At 46.3% G+C, this 20,866-nt stretch overlaps 2 protein-coding genes across 10 annotated transcripts in view; one reads left to right on the top strand and one right to left on the bottom strand.

Moving 5' to 3' along the window:
* Nucleotides 1–20,866, top strand: part of MICAL1 (microtubule associated monooxygenase, calponin and LIM domain containing 1) — a 71,874-nt gene that overhangs the window by 24,227 nt on the left and 26,781 nt on the right. For all 3 annotated transcript variants that reach the window (XM_053243495.1, XM_053243496.1, XM_053243497.1), the window contains 9 exons: nt 3,887–4,094; nt 5,182–5,298; nt 6,653–6,754; nt 9,795–9,950; nt 10,315–10,415; nt 13,796–14,053; nt 14,695–14,810; nt 19,535–19,661; nt 20,078–20,156. In XM_053243495.1, the coding sequence (XP_053099470.1) occupies nt 3,887–4,094; nt 5,182–5,298; nt 6,653–6,754; nt 9,795–9,950; nt 10,315–10,415; nt 13,796–14,053; nt 14,695–14,810; nt 19,535–19,661; nt 20,078–20,156 (1,264 nt within the window). The remainder of the gene's footprint in view (nt 1–3,886; nt 4,095–5,181; nt 5,299–6,652; nt 6,755–9,794; nt 9,951–10,314; nt 10,416–13,795; nt 14,054–14,694; nt 14,811–19,534; nt 19,662–20,077; nt 20,157–20,866) is intronic.
* The window catches only part of SMPD2 (sphingomyelin phosphodiesterase 2), a 63,201-nt gene continuing 49,744 nt past the window's right edge, over nt 7,410–20,866 (bottom strand). For 2 of the 7 annotated variants that reach the window (XM_053243504.1, XM_053243505.1), the window contains 2 exons: nt 10,562–10,640; nt 7,423–7,698 (listed from right to left, as the gene is read on the bottom strand). In XM_053243504.1, the coding sequence (XP_053099479.1) occupies nt 7,613–7,698; nt 10,562–10,640 (165 nt within the window). In that variant the 3' untranslated portion in view covers nt 7,423–7,612. Of the gene's footprint in view, nt 7,699–10,561; nt 10,641–20,866 lie in introns of all 7 variants that reach the window. The other 5 variants (XM_053243507.1, XM_053243508.1, XM_053243511.1 and 2 more) reach the window with 4 other exon arrangements.

The raw sequence follows: 20,866 nt of genomic DNA, 5'->3' as shown, positions 1-20,866 counted from the left end.
TATGAACCTGGCCTTTGTGCATGTGTTGTAGGGAAAGACATAAGAACAACCCTGCTGGATCAGGCCCAAGGCTCATCTAGTCCAGTATCCTGTTTCACACAGCGGCCCACCAGATGCTCCTGGAAGCCTACAGGCAGGAGTTGAGAGAATGCCCTCTCTCCTGCTGTTACTCCCATGCAACTGGTACTCAGAGGCATCCTGCCCCTGGGGCTGGAGGTGACCTATAGCCCTGTGACTAGTAGCCATTGATAGATCTCTCCTCCATGAAGTTATCCAAGCTCCTCTTAAAGCCATCCAGATTGTTGGCTGTCACCACATCTTGTGGCAGAGAATTCCACAAGTTGATTATGCATTGTGTGAAAAAGTACCTCTGTTTGCTGGTCCTAAATTTCCTGGCAATCTATTTCATGGGATGACCCCTGGTTCTAGTGTTATGTGAGAGGGAGAAGAATTTCTCTCTATCCACTTTATCCACACCATGCATGATTTTATAGACCTCTATCATATCTCCCCGCAGTTGTCTTTTTTCTAAACTAAATAGCCCCAGGTGTTGTAGCCTTGGTTCATAATCATAAGAAAGGTGCTCCAGGCCCCTGATCACCTTGGTTGCCCTCTTCTGCACTTTTTCCAGTTCTACAGTGTCTTTTTTTAGATGTGGCGACTAGAATTGTACACAGTACTCCAGGTGTGGCTGCACCATAGTTTTGTAGAAGGGCATTATAATATTAACAGTTTTATTTTCAATCCCCTTCCTAATGATCCCTGCCATGGAATTGGCCTTTTTCACAGCTGCTGCACACTGAGTCAACACTTTCAACAAGATAGTGGGGGAAGTAGGGATATGCAAAAAATTTCGGGCACAGAACAATCTGTGCCCGAAACGAGCAATTTCGGGTGATTCGGGTCCGAACCGAATCACCCCCAATATTTTTCGGGGCCGAGCCAAATCACCCGAATTTCGGGCCCGAAAAATTCGGGTGATTCTGGATGACATCTCTTTGAATTTCCCGTCTTTTTGCATCCATTGATTTGAATGCAAAAAAGTCTGAAGTGATGTCAGCCCAAATTTTGGGTCCCAGGGGCAAAATAGTGGGGTGGAGTGGTAGTGCCCAATGGTTGGAGGCTACCACCCAAATTTCAGGGGAATTGGGCAAAGGGCTTATTTTTGGGGAATTGTTGAAGTTTACGCGTCTTTAAGGTTTCCCCCCATAGAGAAGCATTGAGGTGTCAGCAAATGGATAGCTTCACGCAGGGGGCAAAGGGGTGGCCTAGAGCAGTGTGGGGTTGGTGATAGTGCTAGGTAGGGTCAAGGAAGCTACCTGAATTTTTTCAAAGGATTTGGGCAGAGGGCTGATTTTGGGGGAATTGTTAAAGTTTACGCGTCTTTAAGGTTTTCCCCCATAGAGAAGCATTGAGGTGTCAGCAGCCCCATAAGTGCACTTGGGGGGTGCTGGGGTGGCCCAGAGCGAGTGGTAGTACACTACCACTCGCTCTGGTAGTACACTACCACTCACTCTGGGCCACCCCAGCACCCCCCAAGTGCACTTATTGGGCTGCTGACACCTCAATGCTTCTCTGTGGGGGAAAACCTTAAAGATGCGTAAACTTAAACAATTCCCCAAAAATCAGCCCTCTGCCCAAATCCTTTGAAAAAATTCAGGTAGCTTCCTTGACCCTACCTGGCACTATCACCAACCCCACACTGCTCTAGGCCACCCCTTTGCCCCCCGCGTGAAGCTATCCATTTGCTGACACCTCAATGCTTCTCTATGGGGGAAAACCTTAAAGACGCGTAAACTTCAACAATTCCCCAAAAATCAGCCCTCTGCCCAATCACTCTGAAATTGGGGTGGTAGCCTTCACCCATTAGGCACTACCACCCCACCCCACTCTTTTTGCCCATATCCCACTCTATGCCCCCGAACTGCCCCAAAGACACTAAAACTTCAAAAATTCCCCCAAAATAAGCCCATTGCCCAATTCCCCTGAAATTTGGGTGGTAGCCTCCAACCATTGGGCACTACCACCCCACCCCACTATTTTGCCCATGGGACCCATTTTTCCTTCCCGAATCGATTTGGATTCAGATTTAATCCGAACCGAATCAGGGGTGATTCGGGTGGCCCAGATTCGGGCACAGAACAGATCGGGGGTGATTCGGTTTGGGTCCCAAACCGAATCACCAAAAACCTGAATTGCACACCCCTAGGGGGAAGGGAAAGGAGGGTTATACTGTCGAGTTATCTTCTCCACAGGAAAGCTAAAACCCATATAGCAAGGGCTTCTTTCTTCTAAGCACCCACTATGTGTCAACTGGATATGACACTAGTGTCTTTGAATTAGGATTAGCATTGCCAGTGTTCAAAATGTGTGTGTGGTGGGGCAGGGGGAGGGTACGAGGTCCTAAATGAAATCTACAGGCTCTACTCCCTGACTGCTCCCAATTTTTGTCAATTCTGAGCCTCCTTGTAGCCTCCGAAAAACAGCTAATTGGGGGCAGCACAAAACATAGGGATCTGGGCCCACTGAGGCCCCCATGTAATTCAAACACTGAATTGTTTATTTTGTATATTTATCATATTTGTATACCACCTGATATGGACATCTCTAGGCTAGAATGTAGCATGACTGCATTTTGAACTGATTGAAGATAAGTCTTAAATGCAGAACTCAGAAGTATGTAACAATCTTAGAATGCACTGTAAAAATAACATTTGGATCTGCAGTGACTTGCTGGATGTAATGTAAGGATGGGCAGCAGTCAGTGACTTCCTGGTGATTAGGAAGGTCAACGTCTATGATGCAAAAAAAATTGTGTGGGTGTTTACTGAAGAGCTTTCTGTGTGGTAGGATTTGAACAATGTATTATTCAATCTCTCAGCTGTCTACTTGTATGAATAAATGGCTGCTTTGCAGAAAGAGAATGCTGAGGCAGGCAAGTCCTTTCACGTTTCTGTGTGGGATAGCCATGCTTGTGTTCCTTGATTTGAAACAAACCAACACCAGTCAGAAAAGATGTGCTGTGGTGGAGAGGGCAAGGCCACAGGCTTCAAAACACGATGTGTGGAAAAAGAGTGGGAGGCAATATTGTTAAATGTGAATGCATGCAAAATGGCAGAGGGGTGAAAGAGAGAAATGTATTTCTCATCTCTGGTGATGTCACAGACCCTGTTATGTAGGGACTTGTGGCATTCACGTGACCACATTTAACAGGGTGTTCACAGTCTCAGTAGGCAAAGGAGTTACATTTTTCTTGTAACAAAATATTGCAGTTAGACTGCTGGGAAAATGAGATTTCTTCATAACAGAATTCTGTTATGAGGAAAGGTGTCTGGATCCCTACAGCAATGACTGTGCAACTATTTTGTATCTGTAAATAGTTGAACAGTCATTGCTGTAGGGATCCAGACACCTTTCCTCATGACAGAATTCTGTTATGAAGAAATCTCATTTTCCCAGCAGTCTAACTGCAATATTTTGTTATAGGAAAAATAATTTGTCTATTATACACACACAATCATGTGAAGGCTGATTTACACATACAGTATAACTTTGAGGAAAGGTGTCTGGATCCCTACAGGAATAACTGTGCCACTATTTAGTCATACAAATTATCTGGAGAGGCCTGTTGTTATCGTGAGTGTATGGCTGGCAAAGAGAATCAGTGCTCAGCCACAGAGAGGCATCAGGGCTTTCCTGTATCCCTAAAATGCCATATTGGCTGTTTTGATGTGAGCCTCTGTATGCTGCCAAAGGTCACAGTTGGCTATCTTTGTGAAATGTATGCCTGCATCCAGGGCTGCTGTTGTAATGGCTCCCAAGCGGAGGCACTGCTTGCTTTAGGGCACTGTTTACAAAGTGACTGCCCCATCACCATTTCTTTCAGTGCCTGATAATTGGGGCAGGCCCCTGTGGTCTCCGCTCAGCCATTGAGCTGGCCTTCCTTGGAGCCCATGTGGTGGTGGTGGAGAAGAGAGACGCCTTTTCCCGGAACAATGTGCTGCACCTTTGGCCTTTTACCATCCAGGACTTGCGGGCGCTGGGAGCCAAGAAATTTTATGGCCATTTCTGCACGGGCTCTTTGGATCACATCAGTAAGTATATAGTGGCGGGGGGGGGATGAGCAAGGTGGAGATAGTGTCCATAATATCATGGAGATGCTGTCAGCAGGGAACTAGCAAGACCAGCTCAAGGGAGCTAGTGGTGGTGGGGACAGGATGGCAGAAGAACATTTGACTAAGTGCAGAAGATGCTGGACTCCGTAAGCCTTGGGCCTGATCCAGCAGGGCTTTTCTGTTAAAATGTCTGTTGAAAGGTCAGCAAGAAATTTTGAGGTCAGCAGGGCATTTTGGTCAGCAGGGCATTTTGAGGATCCATGACTCTTAATCAAGGATTCGCTGCAAGATGCGGTATTATTGCTCTCCAAAGGGAGTTCTCTGAATGTGTGTATGCTATACAAAAGGATAGGCAGTGTCTAGGGCACCAACGTGGGTGCCAAAATTATAGCACTCTTGAGCTCTTTTTTTCAGGTGGAATGGCAATTGATAAATGTTATAAATAAGTAAATAATATTAGCAGCATACCGAGGAAGATGTGGCCAGAGGAACTAGCTGCCTGTCAACATACATTCCTACCACTTAGTGTTGAGAGCAGTGTTGCTCTGGCACACTTCTTAGGGATTAGTCGGTGACTCATTGCTGCTTCTAATCTTATGGGTTTCCTTATCAGGCACCACTACATAGTGCTATATCCAGTAACTTTGAGGGGCTCAATAGCCTCCTAGTTAAAGTTGGGGGAGCCTGTGGACTCCAACACCATGACTTTAACAGTCTTCTTTCTGAGATAGGGAAGGATCTGGCGGGAGAGTAGAGTGGAGGTTCAAGGCAACCATTGCCTGAGGTGGTGTAGTGGCTAGAGTGCTGGACTAGGACTGGGGAGACCCAAGTTCAAATCGCCATTCAGCCGTGATACTTGCTGGGTGACTCTGGGCCAGTCACTTCTCTCTCAGCCTAACCTGCTTCACAGGGTTGTTGTGAGGAGAAACGTAACTGTGTTCACCGCTCTGGGATCCTTGGAGGAAGAGCAGAATATAAATGTAATAAATAAACAGGCTTTGAAATCGGCACAGGTGGCATCTTTACTGGACTATCTCTGGTTTTTCTTCTCTTTCTCACTCTTTAGGTATCCGTCAGCTGCAGCTGATTCTGCTGAAAGTCGCTTTAATCTTGGGCGTCCAGATTCACATCAATGTGCAGTTTAAGGGACTTGTTCCACCGGAAGCACAGTCAGATGGACAGGGTGAGAATGCGAAGAGACCAGGTCCCCTGGGTCTTTAAAGGCATTGAGGCTATTCTCATGAACTGGGCTCTAAGGGAGCCCAGCCCCGTTTCCAAAGTGTGTGTGAATTAACAGGAGCTGTGTAGCTCCTGGCGGCAAGCCTGCTTAATTTTAACTGCTTAGACAAGGTTAGCAGAGCAAGCACTCCACTAACCCTATTTCGCGGATCATGTGTCACCACGCCACAGTGACTCACGAGGAGACCCCTGGTGTCGGGGGGGGCTCCCAAGAATGCCTCGCGCACTTGCATGTGAATCCCCACCCCACCCCAACTGGCTCTGTGCGGACCCCGATCCCCACCGCCCCAACCAGCTCCATAATGGAGCCGGTAATTGTGTGGGCGGCCAGAAAGCCCCCCTCTCATCTGCAGGGAAAGCAGGTCAAGCCCACTCTCCTTGGAGAACTCTCTTAGGCTCTCCATACTGCTTATTTGGAGAGCCTTATTGTGTCTTATCTAAGCCCCTCCTTTGCCACCTGTGAGTCCAACTGTGAATGGTCACTGCTGTGTAGGGCATAGGGATTCCGTTACCCATGCTAAGAACTCTTTTCTCTCTAAGTAAATGGAGGCAATGTATTTTGCTGCTGATTGAATCTAGTGCAGAGAACTAATAGACTTATCGCTAGAGAGATCTTTGGACTAGCTGCTATCAAGCAATCCATGAAATCAGACCTGCTCTAATGTTATCATAAAAGGGCAAAATGGAAATTGTGTTGCAAAAGTCTTATTTATTTATTATTTCTCTGTGTAAACCGCCCCGCGCCATTTTTGGAAGGGCGGTATAGAAACTGAATGAATGAAAGTGTCCTTAGGCAGATTGTTCGGGGCTTCATGGTGAAAAGGTATATCATGGAAGATTTTTATTTTCCCTTCCCTCCCAAATGTTAAATCAGTCTTTACTATGCCAGATAAACAAAACCAAAGAGAAACAAGGATATATTTCTTTCTCTCTTGAAAGTTCCTGGTCCCTCACATCATGGCTCAGGGCTCTGAGTTTTTTAGACTTGTTATATCTGTATGAACTGCATGCTTTGATTTTAAAAGCTGTGTGTGTCCCCCACCTCCACTCCCAACAAGCAAAATCCCATCTCCAAAGTTGTATTGGCAAATGAACAGATTCTTGGGTAATTCTTTGATTTCAGGTTAGCGCACTAAGGTGTCCGAAGCAGTGCCAAGACAGGGTTGGGTCGATGCTTGCCTTTCAGACAGAAATTTCTAGCCACTCAAATTTTATTTATAAAGATGCATGGTGACAGTTTTCACAACAAGAATCTTGATTCCTCCCTCCCCACTTTTTTTTTTTTTTTAAAATTGTAGTCAGTGGTTGGAGGGCTGTGCTGCAACCTGGCTCCTCTCCCTTGAACCAGTATGAATTTGATGTCCTCATCTCTGCAGGAGGTGGCAGATTTGTGCCAGAAGGTAAGCAGTCATTTAAGGCTGGAGTAAAGGTCCCCTCCCCTTCCATGCTGGTTAAGAATTGTGGGAAACATTCCCCCCCGTTAAAACAGTGAAATGAGATAGGGAAAAGCCTTAGAAACATTAATTTGTTTACTTAACGGAGCTGGTTCAGATGTCACACAGAACCACGGTTCTAACTTGGTTCCGTGAAATGTTCCAAGCCTTGGGAATATGCCCTTACCCCTCTCCTGCCTGCACAAGCCTTGGAAGGTTTTTACTTCCAACTAAGATTAAAAACAAACCAAGATTGGTAGTGATGGACAAACTGACTACGGTAACCTTGAATTATCCAACTTTCCTAAAATCCCTGCTAAAAGAGGCATCTTTTAAAATGATGACTCTCTTATATATTGCAGGGAGAGAGCAACCTAACACAGTATTTCTACAGTGGCTGCTGATGGTCTCTACTTCTCTTGGTTCTTGGCGGTGTGGGTGTTTATATCAGCACTGGGATCTAAAAGCTGGAGATAGTAAACTGAAATTGCTGTGTGTTTTAAGATGTTTCTGTTGCCTAGTTTCTGAAGGGAAGAAGGCTTATGAGATGACCATATTTCTGTGTGTGTCCCTTCTAATAGCATTTGCTATTATAAATATAAAACAAATTCACAGCACGCAGGTGGGGGTAGGGGTTGCAAGTCTGCCATGTTGTTTCAAGATAGTGGGCCACTCAAAGTATCCACAACTCCCCCTCCTCTTTGTAAATCATGTCTTGTGCTGATAGTTGGATACAAACCAAATTCACAGCAAATGGGAGAGGGTCCTACAAGACCGTGATGGTTCTTTGTTTTGCCAATCCACCATGTTGTTTCAAGATGACGGCTAGTCCAAGTATAGGCAACACCCCTTGGTAATTCCTGTGTTGACGGTTGGATACAAACCAAATTCACAGCACATGGGAGGAGATCCTAAGTAAGAGTTGGCATGTTAAAAGAAGCGGAAAGTAGGCTCCATTAGCTTTGTTTAATTGTCAATAGCTTTGTGAAAGCAGAAGCAACTCATACATTATTATGATGACTAGTATTTTTAAGCCCGTTTCAATAACGGGCTCTAGTGGGGGGGGGGGTGCTGCTCTCAGCCTCACCTTGGGCTGCCAGCGGGCCCAGTCCCCCGGACTTGGGGTGGTTTTGTTTCGGCATGGGGGTGGTGGGTTCTATTTAGGGCGGGGGGGCTTTACTTACCCCTCCCGCGCTTGAAGCCCCCTGCAGCTGCCGCCCCCTTAAGTCTCGGGCCGGACTGAACGGGCGCTCTACAAACGGGTGGGCAGCGCGGCAGCAGGATGTACTCCCACCCGCCCCCTTCCCTGCCGTGTCTCTGCTCTGCAAAAGTGTTTTGGAAGGAAGCCTTCTGCGCGCGCACGCGCAGAAGGCTTCCTTCCAAAACGCTTTTGCAGAGCAGAGACATGGCAGGGAAGGGGGCGGGCGTACATCCCGCTGCTGTGCCGCCCGCCCGTTTGTAGAGCGCCCGGTCGGTCCGGGGCGCTGGATCAGGCCCCCCCTTCTTCCTCCTCTCGGCCGCCAGCCAGGGGCCATTTTTCTCGGCGGCCACCGCCAGCAGGGCCATTTTTCTCGGCGGCCACCACCGCCGCCAGTGGGGCCAGTTTTCTCGGCGGCCGCCACCACCGCCAGCAAGGCCAGTCTTCTCGGCGGCCGCCACTGCCGTGAGCAGGGCCAGGCTTCTCCGGCAGCGGGGCCAGTCCTTCCTGCCACCGCCGCCTTTCCCTGCTTAGAGCCAACATGGCCGCCCGTCTCTGGGCGGCCATATCTTTTTGGCCCGATCTGGGCATGCGCTCCGCTCCGCGCATGCCCAGAATGGGCCAAAAAGACACGGGCAGCACGGCCGCACGCCGAAGGCTTTTATGGTATAGGATTATTTAAATTTAGGGGCTAGACATGATTTTGACACAGGGGAACTTATGGTTTTCTTTTCAGTGGCTCACATGCAGTTCAGCCGTAGGAGGACAGAAGAAGAGCTCCATCCTTGCAAGAATCTAACTCTCAGCACATGAGGCCTGCTGCGTAGCTGCGGCAAGGGAGGAAGAGGAAGTGATTTTTTTGCTTCTCTCTCCTCTCCACAAAAGCCCTCTTCATGTCTAGGAAGCTGTCCATGAGGACTATGTGGCCCTGGGAGAGCAACTCTCTCTTCTTGAGAGCAACCCAGTCTCTCCCAGTTACTCCCAACATCAAATTATGGCAGTCCAAAGAATTCCTAAGCGCCTTGAGGCATGAGGGCAAGAGCAGCTGCCCAGTTTGGGTTTTGTTCTATCCTGTTCCTGCAACACCAGGCATTGATCTGAATAGTTTGGGTCATAAAAACTCAGAAAAGCATCTTGCCATTAGCCAGGAGAGGAGATGAAAGGCAAGGGGTGGGGGAAGGTTGTCTACAGACTCTTTGGCACCAGTGAGCTGACTGGTTGCATCATGTACTGCCTGCCAAGGACATTTTCAGAGCTTGCCCCTGACTGTGACAGTTCCCTATCCTTCATCTTTGATTTTGTTTTCCTGCAGCCTGGTAGGACTGTTGCAGTATTTTTCAGTCCTGGCTACAATGCCATTGCTCCCCACAAAGCAGACACTGTTCAGCTGCTCTGCAACGCATTCCCATTCTGTCAACTACAAATGATAGGAAAACAGGCATGGTTTCTTCTTAACACGGTGCTGAGCTTTTCCTCAGTGCTCCATCATAATTGTATCATCCCCATGCCATCTTTGGTCAAGACCTGATAACTGGCACCTATTCAGAAGAGCTGTAAACTGGAATTTGGGGTTGGTTCCTCCACTGCTGAAGATATAGAAAACTGAGAAGTTTGTTTGGATGCTTCTGGAAGTTACTGTAGTGCATGTTCCCAAATGGGCAATTGAAAGGGGAAACATATCCTGCTTGTAATTCTGTCTACATGGTTCATATTTCTCTTCTCCCATTGCTACCCTGGCTCTTTCCTGAACTACACAGTCTCTGTTTTCCTGCAGGACTCATGATAAGGCCTCTGTGTGTTTATCCCTAGGTTTTAAGCGGAAGGAGACCCGTGGGAAACTGGCCATTGGCATCACCACTAACTTCGTTAATCACCACAGCAGGGCTGAGGTAGAAGTGGCCGAGATCAGTGGAGTAGCTCGCATCTACAACCAGAAATTCTTCCAAAACCTCTATAATAAAACAGGTCTGGGCCTGATGCTTCCCACCTACAATTAGTAATGGCCCTTCCTCCTGCTTTCAGGCCTGCGTAATTCCATGCCATGTTAAGAAGAGAAAACTGGGAGGCCCAAACAGAAAGGCCCAACTTGTCACATGTATGGGTTTTTTTTGGTCCGGTCTCCATAACATCTTGTAATTTTTGATTACTTCTAACATAAGCAGAATATATTGTGCAATGTATATGCAAGTTTGCTTATTTTGGGTATTTTACACAGGACAGGATTTCATGGCATGGAATTTGGGTTGCTTTGCGGGAAATGATTTTTAAAAAAGTGCCAGCTATACACAACCTTGTCTTTAACTACTTCCTTATGTTTCAACTGTGCTAGGTATTGACTTGGAAAACATTGTCTACTATAAAGACGACACTCACTACTTCGTCATGACAGCCAAGAAGCAGAGCCTGCTAAAGAAGGGAGTTATCTTAAATGTATGTAGGGGCCATGGGCTCCAACAAGAACCATGTGGAGGGTAGGGGTTGAGATTCAAAGACATCACCACCCTGAGTCTGTGGATTGGGAGGAATATTAATTATTTTAATAATAATTACTAAATAAACAAATCTTCCAAATTTACCTGCTTTTGAGGTGAAAGATCCTGCTAACTTAGATCCAGTCAGCCCAACCACTTTGGGGATTTGAGTCGGTCTCTGCAGCTGTTAGAGAAAATGCACATGCAAGCACACCAGTGATTTGTTTGGTTGACATGAACTGCAAAGTGTATCTCACTTCATGCAGGGAAAACATCTGCATGAATTTGAAAGCTGGACAATTTATACAACAAAAATGGTTGTGTGAATTGCCGCCAAGTGGCTAGTTTATACAATCAACAGAATCATAAGCCCCATTCACATAATGGAGCCATTTACATGACCGAGTGGGAACACAGGGTGGAAGGCTGGTCCAACTCACCTTCCTCCGTGATGATAGCAGAAATGTTGCAGGGAGTGTGGACCATGCTCCCAGATGATCCATAATGTGCCACCCGTCCCTGCCTCCGGATATCCAACAATACACCCCGTTATGAGTGTGGTACATTGACAGGATCCCCCGGGAGATGGGCGCTCTAGGCGCCCTTCTCTGTGTCCGCTTAGGCTGAATGCAGCCCGAGTGAACACACAGTCCCAGAGCTGGGGTTAAGGGTGCACTCGCGCCCTTAACCCTGCATAAAAGCTGGGGTAAAAAGCTGGGCTAGCAAGTGTTGCCCCTCATGCGCAGCCTAACCCAGGCTTCCCTTCCCTAGCCTGGGTTAGGCTGTGTGTGAGAACAGTCTCAGTATGTTCAGTGCACACACAGTAGTATACTTCCTGTCTCTTTCTTGCATCTGAGAGGGCCATATTTAGGTTCATGTTTTAAAAGAATGCATGTACAGTCATTCACACAAAAATATGGACACATGGATAGACAACTGTACAAAAATATGGACACATGGATAGACAACTGTACATGTGTACAGGGTAATGCCTGGAAAGGGTGAAAAAATAAACTTTTTCCTGAACTGGACCGCTTTAGTTTATGTGTGTGGATTGCATGTTTAGATGCTCCGCTATGGACGTCCCCAGCACACATTCATCACTCAGAAAAATAGCATGTCCAGAAGAAGTTCCTACTGTGCAGATTATAAGAGAGAGAGAGAGAGGGAGAGAGAGAGAGATCGAGAGATCAAGCATGTAGCACTATTTCCTGCTACAGGCAGGAAACTATTTCCTAGGAAACACTTTGTTACTCATCATCATCATCATCATCAGTTTTATTACGGCCATTGGCCAGCAAAAATGGTAGTAACAAATATACACAATACGTCAATAAAACAATACTAAAACACAATATGACAGATTACAATCAATAATAATAAATTATTTAAAAACAACAGACAGCTCTCGCAGTTAGGCACCTCAACCTAATGGCAATATAGAAAAATTTAGCCACAACTGCTGTAGTCTCAGGGCTTGAATCCGCGAGGCAGTAATAAGTATAAAAGAGATCACACCTTCCGGGAAATTTAAGTAACAAAGGGGAAATGAGCTCTTCTCTAGCGTCCCGATACAACGAGCAGTACAACAACACATGGGTGACAGTTTCCAGAAGGCCAACGCCACAAGTGCAGAAAACCGCAACAGGATTTTCTTTTGCAAACCTCTGATCCAAAAGAGAAGAGGGCAACACATTGAACCGGGCCCGGGCAAATGCAGCCCAAAATTTGGAAAAATGTAGCGTTGTCAAATAACTAGCACCTCTATCTCCCCAGGGTGGCAAAATCCCAAAATGTAAAGGGGAGCAAGTCCTATTGGCCGAAGACCTAAGTTCCTGCCGTTCAATATCGTGCAACCGGAGAAATAATATTTCCTTCACCTTATTATATTCCCAAGTGAGGAGTTCTGAAGGAGAAAGGCCCAGTTGAATAATTTTATTATTTACAAATGTTAGCCAAGGGTTAGGATAAGAATCCACCCATAGATGTTGGAAAAAAGAAAATTCCTGAATCTTAGAACAGAGTTTACTCCATCTAGCAAAAGTAAGCTCCCAGGCTTTACAGACAATAGAGAAAGACCCAGATTGCAAACATAGAGCAGAATAAGGCACACATCTAGGCACTGCAAAAATTGCTCTCAGAAAAATAGACTGTACTCTCTCCAGTTCAGCTGTTACACCCTGGATACATAGCGAAACTCCAAAAAGTAGTTGGGCCACGATCTTAGCACGAAATACCTGGAGTGCCATGGGAACAAACTGGCCCCCTTTAGAGTAGTAAAATCGCAAAAAGGCACTGAGGGTATTGCGGGCTTTGTGAATTGAAGACAGCCTTTGAGTTTTCCAATTTAGATTATATTGAAATGATATGCCTAAATATTTATAGTTGTAAACCTGCCCAATGTGGTTCTGATTTATTACCCATTTATATAGTTTCCTGGATTTAGAGAAAACCAGGACCTTTGTTTTTTTGTAGTTAACTGTTCATTGCAGTAGCCAGCAAAAGCACGCAACAGTCTTTGTAAACCTAATCTGGACTGGGATAGCACGGCTGCGTCATCGGCATAGAGTAAAATGGGCACTCGTTTGTTAGCCAGCTTTGGGGCATGGGAGTCCACACTCTCCAGAAATGGAGCCAAATCATTGATAAGAGATTGAACAGTGTCGGGGCCAAGACGCAGCCATGTCTAACCCCTCGAGTAGAGGGGATAGAATCAGTTAGGGCCCCATTGATAGCATATCTAACTATTTCCTAGGAAACACTTTGTTACTCAGTTCTGCTGACTATATAAACTTGGCCCTGACAAATGCATTTACACTCTACTGTAAGTTGGTGTAACAGCTAAAATTCCCCCAAGACCTGGTTGTGATGAAGACACAATGTTTAATAGTTACTGTACAAGATTAGTCATGGCCCTGTGCTGCCTTCCTGTTGAAACTTGCAAGGTAAAAAAGAATCAGTCTGTGGACAGTGCTTGGAATGGGAAACTGTTTGAGGGGAGAGAGGATGTAGAGGTGCAGTGGTGAGAAGTACCACTTCTCTATAATGGTCCTGGCTAAAGGTTAGGGTAGCTGCTTGTGGTTGTCTGGGTGGCTTGACATGCAGAACCTGCCCTGCAGTGGGGGTTCTGATGACTTCTTCCTAACAGGTTTTTATAATCCATTGTATTAAGACTTTGGGTTGTCCATATCCCAAAAGACTCAAGGAGAAATAGACTACAAGAAATAGACTACAAATAGACTACAAGACTACAAATAGAAACTTTACACATATAAGCTTCCAGCATCGCAACAAGATTAAAATATTGTTACAATGGAAGACATGTCCATTCATCCCTAGGACAAGTTGGACATAGAGAGCCTGCTGTCTCCAGAGAATGTCAACCAGGAAGCTCTTCTCACCTATGCCAAGGAAGCTGCCAACTTCTCCACCAACTACAAGCTGCCCAATTTGCAGTTTGCTCTCAACCATCACGACCTCCCAGATGTCGACATGTTTGACTTCACCTGCATGAGCCGCTCAGACAATGCAGCCCTGGTGCGTGACTGCAATGGCTTCAAACTGCTCATAGGGCTGGTGGGGGACTGCCTGGTGGAGGTAAGTGTCCTTTTAATGAGACTAGAACCAGCATCTGGGCAGGGACATGGACATAGACTTCTATGGGTAGTTTCCACGAGAGACGTGTGTTTGCATGGATCTTAGGCAGATCTTCCTTCCCCAGGACATAGTAGAGAGCCATGTTGCTTGACTCACTAGGCATGAAGGCAGCTCTGCTTATGGATTTGGTGAGGCCTAAGGGCATCCCTTCACTGGAAACTGTTTTGCAGTGTTCTTCAATTCTGCACTTTTGTTTGCCTAGCCTGGAGACTTTCCCAACAGCTGGAAAACCTATTGTGTCCAATCTGGCATTTGTTTAATCCTTTGCATTCACACACTGTACTAGGCTGTCCTCTTGTCTGGTGGAGCTCAGCTTGTTGCCAGCTGACACCTGGAATGGGTGGGTTCGGGGGTGGAGGTGGCCTCATTTGAAGCAAGAGTTTCCCAAACACATGCAGTGCATCAAGGGATTGCTGCAAAATAACTGTGACTGCTGGATTAATCCGATAATTCCCATTTCCTGCTGCATTTGTCCAATTTCAATGTAGCTCAACTGCAGGCTGATGTCTGCTGTATCCTATGGACTCGTTTTTGCTAAAAGGCCACAACGTTTCCCTCATTTCTCTCTCTCTCTCCTCCAGCCATTCTGGCCCTTGGGCACTGGTGTGGGCAGAGGATTCCTAGCAGCTTTTGATGCTGCCTGGATGGTCAAGAGATGGGGCTCAGGGACGCCCGCTCTGGATGTGCTGGCTGAGAGGTGAGCATTCTAAGAAGGGATATTCTCTGTCCACAGTGATGGCAAAGGGAAGGTGTTGTTAGTAGACTGATGCTAATTTGTTCTGTGTAGGGAAAAGGGAAACAAGTCTAAAGAGCTGCCTCGTGCTGTTCTATCCAGCCAGTATTGTCTGTCTTCACTGGCAATGGCTTTTCAGGGAGGACTGAAATCCTTTTCACTGGAGGTAACCAGGAGTTTAATCCTTAGAAATGCAAAGCATGTGCTCTCCCATCAAAGTATTAAATAAAACAATAAAATAAAATAAAATGTTTGTGCCCCACTCTGCTATCTTAAGAGGCATCCAAGGAAAAGGTTAATGCAATTAAAAACACAATCCATTATCAAACAATTTTAAAACAATAGCTTAGATTTTGCTTAGTGAACTGTGCACCCAAGAGGGATGTGGGCTTGCTGCTTGCGCAGCACTTAACCAGTGCATCGTTGCTCCTAGTGCAGGTGGGGGAGGCTCCATGCAACAAGTTTGTGCATCCGAACAGCTGCACTCAACTCTCAGCATTAGTTGGGCACACCGCATCATTAGCATGGAGCTCTCCTGCCTCTGCTAGGAGCAGTGACAGGCTGGTAAGTGCCCCACAAGCAGTGAGCTCACATCCCTTTTGGGTGTGCAGCTCACTGTGCAGTATCGAAGCCACTACACAACTATATAAGACCAGAAACCAAACCACTAGAAAACAGACAAAGCAAACAAGCGACTAGATGCTCCGAAAAGCCAAATAGGAAAGTTTTAAATTGATGCCTAAAACTTAATCATGAAGGCAGCTGATGGATGGAACTGGGAGGGCATTCTGAGGTCTGAGTGTCACCCAAAGCAGGCCCTTGTCTCCATGGCCTCCCATCTTGCCTCCAAAGGTGGAGGAACATGGTGGAGGGCCAGAGCGTCAGTAGAAGATCTTAAGTTATGAGCAGATTCATGGATCCCTGCTGTGGGGTGGACAACCCAAGTGGAAGGGTTCTGCTTCAAACCTTCTCATCCTTGGGCACCACAGTTGGCCTTTATTGATTCTGCCCACTTAATCTGTTATTGTTCATCATTTGTTTTTCACATTTGTATCCTTTCCTCAAACAAGCTTAGGGTGATGTACATTGTAGCCTCACAAGAGCCTTGCATGGAAGTTCATGCTGAGAGACAGTGACTATCTCCATGCAGTGATCTTCATAACTGAGTGAGGATTCGAATCCAGGTTGTCCTGGTGGGATGTGTGAACAGGTTTGAATAACAACCTGTTTAAAGTCAAACTGATTTGGTTTAATGGCTCAATGTCGAGCCGAACTTTTCAGCTCAACATTGGACCGAACCCGCCCCTTCGCGGTTTGTTTGTGTTTTCTTAAAAAAATTGTACTTATCTCCTCCGGAGGGCTTCTCCAAGGCCGCTGGGTTGTGTGTGTCAGTGGAGGTTCGTCCTCCCCCGCCAGCCTTCCTAATGCCAAAGATTGCCCAGTTTGGATATTCTTCGGCCCTTTCCAGGCCTTTACCCCATCGCGGTGGCAATTTTGGAGGCCACCACGTGTGCGCAATGGGCCCTACATGGCCGGGTCATGACCCAGGCCACTGACAAACATAATTGGCACCCATCATTATTTATTCCGCACTGAACAAAAATCAGACTTTGCTTTAGAGTTTTGATGCAACAGAATATTTCAAATAATAACACAAATGAAAATGGCATGGACAAAAATGATGCAACCCTCAACCTAATATTTTGTTGCACAGCCTTTAGAAGCAATCACTGCAAACAAGTGATTCCTGTAGCTCTCAATGAGACTTCTGCACCTCTCAACAGGTGGTTTGGCCCTCTCTTCCTAAGCAAACTGCTTCAGCTGAGTCAGGTTAAAGGTAGGGATGTGCGAACCGGTTCAGATCCGAACCGGTTCGGGTCCGAACCGGTTCCAGTTCGGAGGTTCGGATCGAACCGAACCACCCCCGGTTTGGTTCGAATCCGAACTGAACTGGGGGTGGTTTGTTTCGAACTGGTTCGGACCGGTTTGGATCGGTTCGGAAAGCTGAAAATTGGTCAGATGGTAGCTGGCACCCAGGGGTACCTGTCACCCAAACCCCAAAGCAATCGGACACTCGTATGATTTTTTAATGAATTTTTGAAAAATATTTTTATTTTCTCTCATAGGATATAATGGGACCCGAACCAGGCCATTATTTCTTATTGTGGAGCACTCATGGGTGCCAACAACCATGCAAACCCTGAAGCAATCAGACACCCCTATGATTTTTTATGAATATTTGAAATATTTTTAATTATTTTTCTCATTGAGTATAATGGGACCCGAACCAGTCCATATCCTCTGTTGTGGAGGACCTAGGAGCACAAAAGCAGGGTGGGTGGTAGACAGGCATGGGTGCCTACCACCCAAAAAATCTCAAGGCAATTGGACACTCCTCTGATTATTGGTGAATTGTTAAGTGTTTTTGAATTCCTCATAGAGAATAATTAGGATTGCAGCAAATGTATAGCTTCACGTCGGGGGGAAAGGGGTGTCGTAGAGTGCAGTGTGGTGGGTGGTAGTTCCTAGGGTGGGCAAGGAAGCTATCAGAATTATTTGAAAGGAATTGGGCAAAGAGGTGATTTTTAAGTGATTTTTGAAGTTTACGCGTCTTTAAGGTTTTTCCTCATAATAAGTTATAATGGAGCTTTCAGCAGCCCTATAAGTGCACATGGGGGTGCTGGGGTGGCCCAGAGCAAGTGGTGGTGTAGTGCACATAGGGTGCCAACCACCCCCATGGGTTTCTAACCCATGGGGTACAGGGATCTCTGGTAGGGGCACCCCCATGGGTACAGGGTTCTCTTGTTTCTGAGGTATTGAGTGTGGATTCTATGATAGCAAATGAGATTTTCAATGAGACACCATCAATCCACTCCAATATGCTATCATAGAATCCACACTCCGCCTCCTGCTTCTTCTCTGTGTGTGTGCTTAGTGTGCTGCTCCACTGCTGGCAGGCAGCAGCAGCAGTGGCCTTTTTGTTAGATCAGAGAGTTGGTGTGTTGTCTCTCTGAGTGTCATCTTGCTTGGGTAGGTGGTAGGTACTAGGTGTTAAGTGTTAGGGCGCCCAGAGAGAGGGGCAAAAAGTCTGGGGTGGCAATTGATGGGTGCCCCTAGCATTGTTGGTGGATTTCTTGAAAAGAAGAGAAAAAATCCCATTGGCTAGATTGGGGTTTTTTGGGGGGCAGCCCCGGACCCATCTCTGTGGGGTGGCAGCACCCCCAAAGTGGGTCTGGGGCCATGGCAAAAATGGCCTCAGTCCCTCCCGGCAATCCCCGGAGAGATAGGAGTGATGGTTTTTTTATTAGGATTTCCTAAGGCATTAAATGAATAACTGTCTCTCTATGTGGCTTTTTATCACCTTTCACCCAGTGACACACATTCTATTCTTTCCAATTAGATATTATTTAATGCCTTAGAAAATCTTAATTAAAAAAACCATCACTCCTATCTCTCCGGGGATTGCTGGGAAGGACTGAGGCCATTTTTGCCATGGCCCCGGACCCACTTTGGTGGTGATGCTGCCCCACAGAGCCAGGTCTGGGGCAGCCCAAAACCCCCATTCTAGTCAATGGGAAAAAATTTTCCCCCAAAAATTCACCAATAATACTAGGAGCAACCAATTGCCTTGGGATTGTTGGGGTGGAGGACACCCATTGGTGGCTACCACCCACCCCAGCTTTTTGCCCCTAAGTGCTCCACATAGGGAGTTATGGGCAAAAATTGAAATTTTTTTTAAAAATTGTAAAATATCAGAGGAAGGTCCAATCGACTTGAAATTTGGGTGGCAGGTAGAACACAAGGTCCCCTTTCAAACCAGCTATTTTTGAGATCCGAACCGGTTCGGTTCGGATCCGAACCAAACCGGGGGGGTGGTTCGGCAAAACCAAAACCGAACCACCCTGGTCCGGTTCGGACCCGGTTCGGATCCGAACCGAACCGGGAGAACCGGTTTTATGCACATCTCTAGTTAAAGGGTGCCTTCTCCAGATGGCATGTTTAAGTTCTTTCCATAGATGTTTGATAGGATTCCAATCGGAGCTGATAGAAGGCCACTTCAGAATAGTCCAGTGTTTTGTCCTTAGCCATTCTTGGGTGCTTTTAGCTGTGTGTTTTGGGCCATTATCCTGTTGGAGGATCTGTGACCTGCAACTGAGACAGAGCTTTCTGACACTGGGCAGTATGTTTCACTCCAGAATGTCTTGATAGTCTTGGGATTTCATTGTTCCCTGCACAGACTCAAGGCACCCCATGCCAGATGCAAAAAAGCAGCCCCAAAACAACCAAGCCTCCTCCATGTTTCACAGTAGGTATGGTGTTCTTTTCTTTGAACGCTTCATTTTTGTCATAAAAAGCTCCAGTTTTGTCATTAAAAAGCCAGACTGGAATTTGCTAAAATGCATATTTTAGCAATGCAATATGCTAAAATGCATATTGACAAGCCACAATGCATCTGGGAGAATGTCCTTTGGACAGATGAGACAAAACTGGGGCTTTTTGGCAAGCCACATCAGCTCTATGTCCACAGACGAAAAAATGAAGCTTTCAAAGAAAAGGGCGTGGTGTGATTTTCCTATTTTGCATGAAAGCATCTAAATGCTGAAAGCTGACTATGTGAATCCCAAGTGTACAATATGTCTTGCTGTTGAGGAACTAAGGGAGAGCATCTCTGCTTAATCTCCTCCCAGAGAGAGCATATACCAGCAGCTGTCTCAGACTTCACCTGACAACACCAACAAGAACATCAATCAGTACAGCATTGACCCCACCACACGATACCCAAACATCAACCTTCAAGCCATCAAGGCTTCTCAGGTAACTTGCTGATGCTGCTGGGAGTTGGTGTGTGGGAGGAGATGGAGCAGCTCTTGTTCCTTGAGAGTTTTGAGTCTTGGCTTTTGCATTTGCATCCTTTTAAAGTTTGCATCGTGCCATTGTCTTACATTGTCTGAGCCATGTTCCAGCAAGTAACAGATATCTGTAAGGACACCACTTCACTGCGATAGGATCTGAAGAAAGGGTTGCCCAGCAAGATGTCCTCTTGTGCTGTTCTGGCACTGATGCTGTTCTCAGCCATGGAATGGGGTGTGGTGTGGTGCATCTTCCAAGTTGAATAGATGAAGGTCACAAGAAAGGACTGTGGAGCTGCATGCCTGGGAGAACCGGCTGGGTTCTGTTCTGGATCCGAGCTGTGGTCAGTGATAGCCATAACCGAGTGCATCTGCTTTCAGGTTCGCAACCTGTATGTGATGGGAGCCATTGAAATGGACCAGAAGAAAAGCCGGGCCAGCCCAGAACCAGTTTGCACAGGCAAGTCCAGATGGCTTTTGTACAGATGGATTCACTTGAAATGAGCATCCTGCCTGCTCGTGCTCACTGTTCTCTCCTCCCCTTGGATGCAGTGGCTTGTGGAGTTTTCTGCACCGACACAGACTCTTTGCTTCTCCTGCTCTTTGATCCTCCTGCTCTTTCTACTCCTACTGCAATCTCTCCTGCTATTCCTTCGCTAGGGCCCTGCTTTACACCTGAACAAGACATGTTTGACTTGACCTGAGTGGATGCTGCTGCCTTTCAAGCCTGGGTGTGGAAAAGAGTGGAGACAGCTTTGTGAGCCCAAGAAGTCACTCTTACACACTGTGTCTGCTCCCTTCCCATAGACAAGGTTGTGCTAAAATTAAATCCATCCATCACTGTACTAGGTTTAATAAACCCATCCATCCATCACTGTACCGGGTGTGTGCATATGTGAATGAGCACACACACATACATATTTTGTTTCTACTGTAGCATTTTGCTATCCAGCTTTCTATGAAATACACAAAAAATGCTACAGATCTGTCTCTTTAACTGTTTTCCCACCGTCTTGAATACACACACATTTTTGTGCATATACAAATATTGTGTCTCCATCTCCTTAACTTTCCCTTGCCTCTTTAAATTACAACTCTCTCTCTCTTGTTTCTCTTCTGTGCTTTCTCATCTTTCACGCCACACTGTCATTGTTTCCACTTCCTAGCCTG

The sequence above is a fragment of the Hemicordylus capensis genome, chromosome 4 (genome assembly GCF_027244095.1).
Source record: "Hemicordylus capensis ecotype Gifberg chromosome 4, rHemCap1.1.pri, whole genome shotgun sequence".
Classification (NCBI taxonomy): Eukaryota; Metazoa; Chordata; class Lepidosauria; order Squamata; family Cordylidae; genus Hemicordylus; species Hemicordylus capensis.
Note: the sequence above shows the minus strand (reverse complement) of the source record. Positions and strands in the feature narration are given on the sequence as shown.